Source organism: Ambystoma mexicanum, chromosome 5p (genome assembly GCF_040938575.1).
Source record: "Ambystoma mexicanum isolate Mex_15411 chromosome 5p, UKY_AmexF1_1, whole genome shotgun sequence".
Taxonomy (NCBI): Eukaryota; Metazoa; Chordata; class Amphibia; order Caudata; family Ambystomatidae; genus Ambystoma; species Ambystoma mexicanum.
Genome location: NC_090930.1, coordinates 208,565,927 through 208,578,394, shown reverse-complemented (window position 1 = coordinate 208,578,394; position 12,468 = coordinate 208,565,927). Strand labels below are relative to the sequence as shown.

General features: G+C 38.9%; 1 protein-coding gene across 9 annotated transcripts in view; it reads left to right on the top strand.

The window, feature by feature from the left end:
• LOC138480864 (phosphatidylinositol-binding clathrin assembly protein-like) overlaps positions 1–10,755 on the top strand; it is a 1,856,059-nt gene extending 1,845,304 nt beyond the window's left edge. For 8 of the 9 annotated variants that reach the window (XM_069612639.1, XM_069612640.1, XM_069612642.1 and 5 more), the window contains one exon: positions 7,348–10,755. In XM_069612639.1, the coding sequence (XP_069468740.1) occupies positions 7,348–7,362 (15 nt within the window). In that variant the 3' untranslated portion in view covers positions 7,363–10,755. The remainder of the gene's footprint in view (positions 1–7,347) is intronic. The other variant, XM_069612647.1, reaches the window with a different exon arrangement.
• Positions 10,756–12,468: the final 1,713 nt, after the last annotated feature.

Genomic DNA, 12,468 nt, shown 5'->3' with positions numbered 1-12,468 from the left:
GATGGACTAAACACCTGATTAATGAAAGCTACCCTGAATTTTGACAAGAGGAATGAATTAGTGTGGAAAGTATTCACTTTGCTATGGGCTCAGCTAGGAGGTTCATAATATAGCTCTGCTTAACCTGGATGAAGTTTATGTAATAAATATTCCTCATGAAAATATATTACTGTGTATATTGTTAACTGCAGTATCCTATCTGGTTGCTACAGGACACAGACTTGAGTTCCATGATCATGAGCATGCGATGCTATCGCGTGCGAGCATCATGGAATCCTGGTAGCATATTGAAGAACGGCATTCACAACTGGAGTCCGGCGGGGCTCACATCTACCATATTTGCCCCCATATATACTTATATTTACTTATTAATAAATATCTTTATTAATTACAGTCCATGATTCATATCATCATTTATATGCACAAATCTATATATCCTCTCACTTCAAGTGGCGACAAGGATTTCCGAGCCCCACTGCCCCGCGCGTTACATACATCGTAAATTGTTGATGTCCCCCCCCAGCCGCTCTGCTTCCGTGGTGTCGCAGCGGCCACCATGGACAAACTGCTCTTCAGGAGTTTCTGCCGTGTTGTGGTCTCTGCAGTTTCAAGCCAGTCCGCACCACAAGCATTGCAGCGGCCATCGAAAATAAAATAAGGTACTTTTAATCCCTTATCTAAATATAGGAACGTATACACCTCCAGGTTTTCCCACAGGCAAAAGGTACGGATGCGTGCTGAGAGCTGCTGTTTATGTTGATAACTATCCATTTAAAGGGGAAGCACACTAATACGAGCCCATGCATGCGCGGAAGATAGATTCAAGAAACATGCTAGTTGTACAGAGCAAGCCTAAAGAAGAAAGACACACACACACACACACACACACACACACACACACACACACACACACACACACACACACACACACACACACACACACACACACACACACACACACACACACACACACACACACACACACACACACACACACACACACACACACACACACACACACACACACACACACACACACACACACACACACACTTTTTCTGACATGTCTTTCAACAGTGTCCCTCCACCCATGTTCTCCTTAGCTGAAGTTGGTGAAACTACAACACCATGGAAGAGAGATGGATTAAATAATTTGAACATTATGCAGGTGTTGTATGCGGCCAAAATTGTAGCATAGAAAAGAGGAAATCATTATTGCTACATTGTTTGGGTCCAGCTGATTTACCAGATCTACCTGCTGGTGAAGATATTGATTTGAATGAATATGAATGCACTGTTAAGAAAATAAGCAAACACTATGAAAAGAAATTAGAGAGACATACATTTGGAAAGAGAGAGCAAGAGGAAGGAGAAAGTGTTGAACAATATGTAACAGGTTTGTGAAAGTTGGCGAGAACATGCAACTTTAATGAACAACTTGACGAAAGACTGAGAGACCAGTTCATGTTAGAGTGCAGCAGTGCTACAGTGAGGGAGAGATTATTGTCAGAAGATGATCCACCATTAGATACTGTTTTATGTGTGGCAAAAGAAGTTGAGCACACGGAAAAGTGTGTGAAAGAATTAGAAAGCAGAGTCAAGACAATTGAAATTACACATGAAACTGTCAAACCCAGTGTCACAACCTTAAGTGTCAACACCAGTAATGAATCAATAGCTCAAATAAATGATGTAGTTGGCAAACGCAGTATACCCAGGAGAACATGCAAACCAGTATGGAGTGACGACAAAAGAACTAGAACATCTTTCAGGGAACAGGCTACAAATTTGAGAAGGAGAAGTCCAGGCAGACAAAGAAACAACTCGAGAAGGAGGAATCCGTGCAAGTGTTTTAGATGCGATAGTGTTGATCATTGGGCAGATGACCCGAACTGTCCTGCTTTGAAAATAATTTGTGGTAAATGCAAAGGAAAAGGACACTATGCTAAATGTTGCAGAATTCAGAATGTATCGACAAATTGGATAGGAGACAGTAACCATAGTGAGGAAGAAGGAGAAGAATTTATATTCATGATAGCAGATGATGATAATGAATATGAAATTGAGTCCAAAAGCAACTATATGCGTAGATGGAACTGACATGCGCATGCTGATAGATATGGGTGCTAACTACACCCTTTTACCTCAGAACTTGTGGAACAGAAGCAAACATGAGTACTTGCATGAACCTGATATCAACCCCAGAGCTTATGGAGGAATAAAGATTGACATAATAGGATGGTTCTGGGGCACACTAAAATTCAAAGTTAGAAAAGCAAATGGAAAAATATATATCACAAAAGTGGGAAGAACACCCTTGAGTTGGACTTGCCAGAGTAAACTCAAAGTGAAGTTGAATGCAGGCGCAAATGAATCTGTGCTATCAGTAGAAAATATTACAAAAACACAATGAAATAAGTGATATTATGAAAGTGTTTAGAGAAGAAATAGGATGTCTTTGTGGGTTTGTTCATGAGATCAAAATGAAACCTGGCCATGTTCCTGTAGCACAGAAACCGTGTGCAGTTCCATTATCTACGAGAGATGAAGTAAGGAAAGAAATTAAAATTTTAGAAGATCAAAGCATTATAGAGTATTGATGCAAGTGAACGGGTTTCACTGTTGGTTGTCCTCAGGAAGAAATCTGGGAAGTTGAGAATATGTGTATACATGCGTGAGCTAAATAAATGCGTGGTTCCAGACAGGCATCCACTTCCAAATATTCAACAAATTGTCTCTACAATACGTTCATCAAAGGTTTTCTCTGTTAGACCTAACATCAGCATATCACCAAGTAAAACTACATAAGGATTCCAGGAAAATGACGGCATTTATCACACCAGATGGATTATATCAATATAATAGAATGCCTTTTGGGTTGGTGTCTGCCGCATCTGTTTTTCAGAAAATCATGCCCAAGCTTTTTGAAGGCGATGAGGGAATCCTATGCTTTCAGGATGATATTTTAGTATACGCGGATGACCAGAAAATGCATAATGAGCGATTAGAATATGTTTGTAGGAAATTGTATAAAGCAGGAATGACTCGGAGCAAAGAAAAATGCAACATAAACAGCTCTGAAATGTAATATCTTGGGCATACAATTTCAGCGGAAGATATTAGACCAAAGAAACAATTAGCTGATGCTATAAAGAATATGCCTAAGCCAAAATCCAAAGAGGAAGTGCGTACTTTTATTGAAATGGCAGAATACTCTTCAAAATGTATACGTGATTTTGCATTTCACACTATTGCGTTACGTGAACCTATCAAAAAGAAAGTTTTTGAATGGAACACAGAGTGTGAAGAAGAATTTGAGTTAATAAAATCAGTATTAGCCAAAGCACCAGCATTAAAGAATTGCAGGAGTGACAGGAAAACTGTAATCACCACGGATGCCAGAAACCTGGGTTTAGGAGCAGTTGTTACTCAGGAAGTTAATGCGAAAGAGATCCTAATTGCTTTTGCATCAAGACTACTGAAAGGGGCTGAGAATTCATATGCTGCTATAGAAAAAGAGACTTTGGCCATCAAATGGGCAGCGGAAAAATTTAGAAGTTTTATCTGGGGTGTAGAAGTAGAATTCCGCACTGACCGCAAACCACTAGTTCACATCATCATGAAATAAGAGTTTGGATACAGTTTCAAATCAAATCAGAAGATGGGCAATACTATTGCAAGAATTCAATTGTACTGAGCGGTATGTACCAGGGATGAAGAATTTTGCTGCTGATTGTTTATCTCGCCTCACCAATATTTCTTAAGTGGATGATGCAAATGAAAATGACTCAGAAGTAGTTCTAAGTAAAGAAGCAGTGTCTATACCACAGAAGGAATGGAAAGAAGCAGAGATACAGGATATCTCAATGATACGGTTGAGCCACCTTATCGAAAGTTAGTGTCCTTTGAAGAAGGCAACATTTGAAGATATGCGTCTTATGGGTTATTGGAGAATCGCTTAAGAACTGAATATAATAAAACGACATGATCATGAGGGGCGACAGAATTATTCCACCGGCAGGAGTGCGTCAGAGACTGGTTGAGTTAGGTCACGAGAGTCATCAAGGAATAGTGAAAACCAAGCAAAGGATACGGAACGACTTTTGAGTCGAGAGATCCATTTGAGATTGTATCCTTTGTAATGAGAGCGATAAATTTTGTATGGGTACGAAATATCCAATGGTTATGACAGAAATTCCCGGAAACCATGGGATGAATTAAGTATGGATATTTTAGGCAAATATGCAGCAACGGTAAGCAACAGTTTTGTTTAGTTGTAATTGACTTACTAACCAGATGGGTGGAGGTATTGGTTAAGCCGTGCATTACTTCTAAAACAGTTGCCGAGTTTTTATCTGAAATTTGAGGGAGAGAGGGATTTACAAAAAGTATTATGACTGACAATGGCACTCAATTTCGCTCAAAAGAAATGGAAAAGTTTTGTAAAACCAATTCTATAGAACATAAAAAGAGTGCCATTCATCACCCTCAGATAATTGGTGTGTCGAGCCCCCTTTTATTAGCAGATTAGTGCCATGAAGCTTATTCAAACGAGTGGGAGCATCAGAAACTTTCATACCAGAGGAAAAAAGGGCTGATGCCCTTGATAACTGAAGACATTTTGTGGAGGGCCCTGGTTGCTTCTTTTTACATAGTAGGTTGAGTACTGTCTGATTGCCCTTCATTGTCTTAGTACATGCTCCAGACATTGAGAACCATGACCTCAGTACTATGGTCCCTTTGTAACCATTGTGAGGCTGGAAATGCATTGGAGGGGGACAGGGCCTCCATGTCCTTGCCCTTAAGTCCTTTTATCGTGTGTGTTCTGTGTTAATTTTCTGCACAGGAGTCCATGTGGGACTCCTGGCAGTGCAGCTCTTCCTCTTTTTGGTTGTGGTGAATAGACCCTTGGATACCCTTATGGCACCCATGGGTGGGGGTACAACCCTGTACCCCTAATGTATATTTTTGGGCGCCTGTGTGTGGCCCACAGAGCAGGGTGGTGGCAGCTCCATGCTGAATTTGACAGGTGCTCTGAGCATCTTCCATTTTGGGATACCAAGGCCCTGCCATTGGAATTAATTGATTCCTGATAGAAGACAAGATGGCCCCTGTGGTCTCTTGCTTTCTAGTGCCTGTTACATTGTTTTCCCGCTCTGTCCCTTCCCCTGACTGGCTGTTGGGTGGAAATTCCATATATGGTATTGTGGGGAAGTCCAGGCCAGACTGGCTGGAGCCTTCCCAGTGACTGTATGTTGTGCGTACACCTTTGGGGTAGAACCTGGGTGAATGGAGTGTGTGACCAATATGCATTTCATGTTATGGGTGTCTGGTTTCTGGTATGTGACACAAAGACTGAGACAGCCTTGCCCGAAACGATTATGAATGCTGTGTGGAGTGCTGAATGGCTGGGTACTGGTCCCAATCCACATTCCTTGTTGTGAGTGTTTGGATGGAGAAGAATGGCCTGAATGCACTGTGAGCCTGATTGGCTGCCTGCCTGCCTGAATGCCCTTATAAATGATTGGTTGCCTGAGTGTGACCCAGCACAGTCAATGAGAGACCAAGCAGTATATCTGGGGACCACTCACTGATGGAAATCGTTTGAAAGCTACAGTCGAAACTTCATGCTTACCTTGAAGCCCAGCTAGAAAAAAAGGCTTTGCTGCTGCTTTCCTTCGCCGCAAGCTGTCGTGTCTCCAAGAACTGATCCAAGAGAGGACCTGGCTAGGAGACCTCTTGCCGAGCTATGATGGAACATCACGGAGACCGCTAACCTTTGCTGAAGCGCCCTGGAATCCAGCCTTCGACCAGAAACGGGACCGCCGAGGAAACTGAAGAGAAGCACCCGGACATCGAGCCCATCAAAGTCCATTGCCGTCAACCAGGGTTCGGAGGATTGCCGTAACCGCTGGAGCACTGTCGAAACTGTGTTGCCCAGAAGCTTGATGCTGTCCCGCCGCCCAGTGCAGCAACGCTCCATTGCCTAAGAACACTTTGAATCAGGGACTCCTTTGCTCATTACCGTCGACCGCTTTGTCCCACCAGAGAATATCAAGGTCGCCGACGAACCGAGGAGGATCCGCCGGTGGGTTTCCCGCCACCCGAAGACCACAAAGACGCTGACGACCCGACGCCCCTGCTGTGTCAAAGTTCTTCATTGACTCTTAGCGGCAATGGATTATTGTCGTCGAGGTGCATCGCACGCCTCGTCTTCGCAGGACATCTACGACCGATCGTCGACCAGCACCGCCAGGACCGTAGCTGCTTCCTCAACACCATTGTTCATCCTTTTCTTTGAGGGATCTCGACGATCCATAGATCTTGCCTTAAAGGGAGTTCTCTCAAGGAGGATCCATTGACTACCCGACATCAAATTCTACTAAACCAGGTACATTGGGATGGTAGAACAAGTTTAGAAGGAAATAAGACTCTGCTGAACAATATATGGACTGGGCTTGTTTGTCAGATTTACAAGTTGTCCAGGTGGGCGGGGATCCTCACACAGAACTGTGACTTAGAAGCTAGAGCACTATACTGCCAATTGATTAACCAGTTTGTTTTCCTGCTCAAGTCTATTATTGGTTCATTTTATTAATTGATTTGTATGCCATTTGAAACTGTCTGCAGTTGATGCATTTTAATGGAATCAAAGAAGTAATTGTGGTACCACATAGAGACTGTATATATATTTATCATTATAGAATTGCCTGAGCACGAAGTGTTATTGCATGTGTACATAACGAAAGCCTTATTTATATAAAGAACTGTGTTATCACTACCATAGTGTTTGGACATTCCTTTGTGGGTGCTTGGGAACTACACTGTACTGAACCAGCCTGCATTACCTCCTAAGAGTGTAACCCTTGGTTGCTCATCCAAGCTACCACATAGAGAATCTTGGCTGGGGTGCTCTGTGCTGCTACTCTGCTATATAGAGAGCAAGAGTGCAAATAACCCCCTCCAGTCTTTACAACCATCCCGACCTCACTGTTGGTTTATTCAGAGAGTTTAGGTTAATGTCCCATACTGATTGATCAAACTGGTAAGATCACATCGAACTTGTTACGCAAGAGCATACATTTGAATTGCATGATTTGCCTTTACCTATATTGTTTAGGACTTCCAGCACCCTAGCTGCTGTAAGTCTTTAATTATGTTCTTTACAGAGGCTATGTAGATGACACAGATTCATACAAAGCCCCTTAGAAAGAAGTTTCACAGTGTTTTTCACAGCACATCTGATCTTTAATAAAACATCAACTTACTTGCATTTACTTATTCTATATATTTGTTGACTACAATTAGACTTTTTCCTTTCTGATTTATACTTTGTTTACTTTGCAGATGCAATTCATGTAGAGCTGCCAAAGCAACATGAACACAATTTTGACAACCAAATATGGTAAAAGGAAGACTGGAATCTCAAACCTTTGCAGTACAGTCTGTAACAGGGCATCCCTATTTACCTAGTGTAATATACTCTGGTGGAACTTCAGTGCTTTAAAGAGTCTTGTTTCTCATGGAACCTCTGCCATGGAATCTTGTACATGTGTATCCGTTTGGGATGTACAAGACAGCTTTGAGACGAACAAGGTTTCATCCATGTTTTATTGTGGTGACATGACTTTGTGGAAGCTGAAAGTCATCGCGGACTGAAAAGAGAACCTTTTGTTTAAAGATCTTTATTACATAGACAAGGTGCTGTTCTGTGACTGTTTCACAATCATATTTGTCAGTCAAAATCCTGTACAAATATTTTCTACTGATCTGATTCAAAGCTCAATATTTCTATTTATTCCTATGTATTTCTTCACACTGTTGTCTTCAGCACCTGGAACACAAAAGCAAACAAAGTGGATGTAGTAATGGCTCAACCAGTCCAACAATAAAAGGAAGTCCTAAAGCAATGCACTTTGTACTTGCATGAGCACCTAGGACCAATATTGTGTGGCATTCAACAACATACCAGTATAAATGCTGTAATTTGCCCTGCATTTCTGGAAGAAACTGAAATGGTCCTGCAACAAAGGTAGTGTTATCGTAATAGTCCTATTGTTTGTGGACTCTGGAATGTAAGTGTTGAATTAAATGCAAGTTCAAGATGCATTTAGCCATACTTGTCATCAAGCATGGCTGGCATCTTGGTGCTAAAAGGGGTGGTTTGCTTGTGTAGCTCATGTGAGGCACTGCAGCAGCAGATAAATCAAAAGCCCAAATCTTGTTTACTAACAGTAACAGTGGCTGTTTTTGACCTGTCCAGCTGTTGTAACTGGTAGCCGTTTAACATTTGAGACTGGGAAGTTCTATTCCTGGTATTATCCAGCCTTAGAAAACAGCGTATGCCAGTCTTAACATACAAAGTAAGTACAATGTTAAACATTTTTCAAAACATGTAAATAAAATAAACCTTCTAAGTACATAGTTTGTTTAGTGCTGCGGTATCCTTTTTTCTTTATAGACTTTTCTAAAGTATTGCTTGAAATATATAGTAACATTTATTTTGTAAGAGAGCAAAAGATTGTATAAGAAAATTAATATTGAATGTTACTGCAGTATAATCGGGTGGCAAAGCCAATTCAATGTCCGTAGCTGGGGTTGGGTGTATTCCTTTTACGTATTTATTGCCTAAACTATTAACCAGAGACACATGTTTGCATAGAAACACATTATCCTAATCTTCTGAATGTCAAGACCACTAAATAAAAAGCAACTACTGTGAACTGTTGCATAAAATCTAGAATTTATATTTACTATTCAGAATATGCCTCCATAGCTTTATGGTGGAGAAAGCAAAAGGAAAAAAAATCATGCTGATTGTATCATTACTGAGGGACGGTCTAGTAACAATCTTTCCCTAAATGAAACACATTTTGTTTGGAATGTCCTAAGTAATTTTAAATAAATTATATCAATATATTCTAATTAATTTGGAGCAGTGCTTCACCTAGTCGAAGAATTTTTTTCTTGTTCACTGATTTGCCATGGCATTAGCTTCTTCACAACACATGATAACATCCCTCTCGAAGTAGAACACTCAAACTTTGGAGTACCTTCTGTGTCAGTCAAGTGGAGGGGAATTCAAATTGTGAAATCTGTTTCATGAATAATTTAATGTTGACAATGGCATTGTATGTCAGTGTTTAACTGTTTAACATATATTGCAAAAAGTCTCTGATGCCTGAACAAAATTGGCTTTATAGATGTAATACATTTTTTGTTAGCAATAATATAATGGTGATTAGCGATCCAATGCTACTGTTGGAAATCACATAACATATTGACCATCCGTTTAATCTATCTTTTTAGTGCATATTTTAAGTCCAACCTGTTTTTAATATACTATTTAGATGTTGTTCTCAAGATATACTTTTATCATTGTTCTTTTAAAATTATTAAATGGTGGATGATCCAGCTACTTGGTCAACAACAGTATAGCAATGTGCCCTTGTGCCAAGTGATCACTCATTAATTGAAAGGGTTATCTTGATTAAAGCCAAGCACATTATATTGTTCAAATGTATTCTTTCTAAATAAGTTGGCATTACATTTTAATGTGCAATCTGATTGCAGTTTGTGACTGCCAATTTTTGTTTGAAAATGTGTAAAATCCAGTAATGCATTTGTCCGAAATTCTTAATGGTGTACTGACACTAGGGTGGTGGGGGGCAGGATTAGAGGGGTTTTTGCGCGCGCGCGTGTCTGTGTGTGTAATGCACTATGCAGTAATTGCTGTTTTGTCTTTGTTTAAAAATGGATTTGTATTTTGTTCAAGTTTGCCAAATATTGTTTATTTCTTAATTGAAAACGGAAAAGCACGTTGTCTGTAAAACTGTTAAATTGCAGTCAACATTATCCTTAAACGTGTAACCTCTACGATAATACACATACTGCACTTGCATGTATATTAACATTTTTGTTTAAGTAAGATATATTGCTTCAACCCACCAACAAAATTAAGCAAGTGGGGTGCAACTTGATGGAGTAACAATCGGACAATAACGACTGTGCCCAAATGTTCCATGTTCAAGGAAAATAAGAGTGTGTCTTTTATGTACGTATTCTTGTCAATATTTGTTTAACCTACGTTTGTTTTTATGGCAGTATCTTGAACTTCTAACTGCAATGTATTATTTGTGTGTGTGTGTGTATGTATATGTATATATATATGTATGCGTATATATATATATATATATATATAATACTTTAGACGTGGAGTATCTTTTTATTGACTTGTATCCACAGAAGAAAATGTAAAGGAAGTTGTCTATTTCCCCGTTTCTTTTATTTCATTCAATCTGCAAATTCCAATTGTTGCATTGCCAGGAGGTAAACCTGGTTGGAAATATAGCTTTGACATGCATTGTGTCAAAAGTTTGTCCAGTGCTAGAATGCAAGCATACATTTCTTAACTATTACTTAGACAATTATTAATTGGCTTTAAAAGGTTTGTCTGAGATGGTGAATTCCTGTTGTATAGTAGCATGCACTGTGGATCGGTGCTTTATTTGTACATAAAAGGGAAAGATTGTTTTCTTTTTAGTTAGTTGTTCTGTTGGGGGGGTTATCTAAGGCACTGCATCAACCATTTATTTCCATTTTACAGATTATATTTTTCAGTAATAAATTGTATATGTTATCATTTATACTCCTCTTGTTAATTACATGCATAAGCATATAGAAAGTTAGGTTGCTATACATCTAAAAATGTATTTGATTTGTAATGTAATGCTAAATACATTGCTGCATAATTCATGTTTCTGTCTGTATCTGTTGTGAATTTATTTGAGACAATTCTATGAATTCATGCAGCACAAATTTGTTTAACAAATTGACATTTCATCAAGGGGTTGTCTTCACAATATTAGAATTCTAGTCACTTGTTACTTTCTCATAGTTTGCATTTGTACCTCTGTTTTATTCAGAGAACTATTTTAGAAATCTCACTCCATATTTTCATGAAAAAATGACTTTGTACAAACTAATTCTCATCCAAATATTTACTAAGTCGGTTCCCAGTATTTTGGCAATTATGCCTTAATCATCTTTTTTACTGCAAATGAAATAAGTTCACAAGATAATGTATTATCAGAATATATTCTACAGAAAACCAGCCCTGTGGATAGAATATAAAAACTAAGATTCTTTAAAATAGTTATGAATTGATTTTTATAACCTGACACATCATTATTTGAAAGGGTATCGTGTTTTGATGACAGTTTTTGTTTTAAAAATAATTTTCAACTCATCGAACTATATAGGGGTTAGGGATTAAAAGGGGTGTAAGTGAGTTGGGTTAGGATAATAGTATAGGGAAACGGGGGGCTTGGAGTCGGGCGGGGGTCCCAAAACAAAAGTGAGGTTTGTTGAAGTCATTTCTTTGAAAACAATTACTTCGAAAAAACATTTGTTGGCCAAGGGACATGGTACTATTTGAAAGCATCATCTATTCAAGAAAAGGTATTACTTATCATTTTTGATCCATGTGACTTTTTTTTGCAGCATTCTAGACTGTTTTGTCAGTTAAGTCTCCATATAAATAGTGACGGTGGTACTTCATACACAGTAAGCTGGATAACTTGCAACATGGATTGGTTTTGCTTTCTATCTTCCATTGATTCGTTGTAAGGACCAGCACGTACAGCGAATAAAAATAAGGTTCTGCATCTTGTTTGGGGTTTTTGTATGAAAGATGCAAGGCAGGTTTTTCTTAAATTCCTCTCACAGCTGTCCACTTTATTTACGTAGTGAAGCAGCTCTTAATTTAATTTTTGTTTTTATAATCTTTTTCATGTCACAATTTTATGTGTTTATAGGTGTTTGTGTTACAGATGTTTCAATCTATGACTGCTGCTTAACTGTGGAGTGCTTCTCATGAAAATGCTCAATAAAACCTGAAAATAAGCAGACATGTAGCTACTAAATGGTACCATAGTAGGTACCAAAGGGGATTTATTTTCCCATCTCCTGTATATTTTGCAAACCTAGAGCTATGCAGTTGCTTTTATCTTTCTCTGTTGTCTCTTGAGTGCCTTGGATTTTTGTGCAAGGTCATGAAGTATGGATGATGGGCAGGTTAAGCCATTACCAAACACATCCATCATTTTTGGAGTTTTATGGTCCGTCCAATATGGAAGAAACATCCCTGGTCACTATCGGGCAGAATACTTAGCTAGAGAAATTCGATCTGTCAGATACCCAAAGGGAAAATGAAGTTTGAAACCAACACAGGACCAGTACTATAAAATCAAAACAAAACTGGTTTTGTATCTTTTTTTATTACATTTTCTCAAAATAGCTGTTATTAATATTTTACCTTAACATAATATCTTCCCCGGATACAACATTTCTGCTTCTTGCAGCATAGGGCAATCTTACTTTGGTCCTGTAGCTCTTGAGTAGGTATTTTATCACAATCTGGCTTTTCTTAGAATTGATGTGAGCCTGCTTAAATGCCATTCTACATTA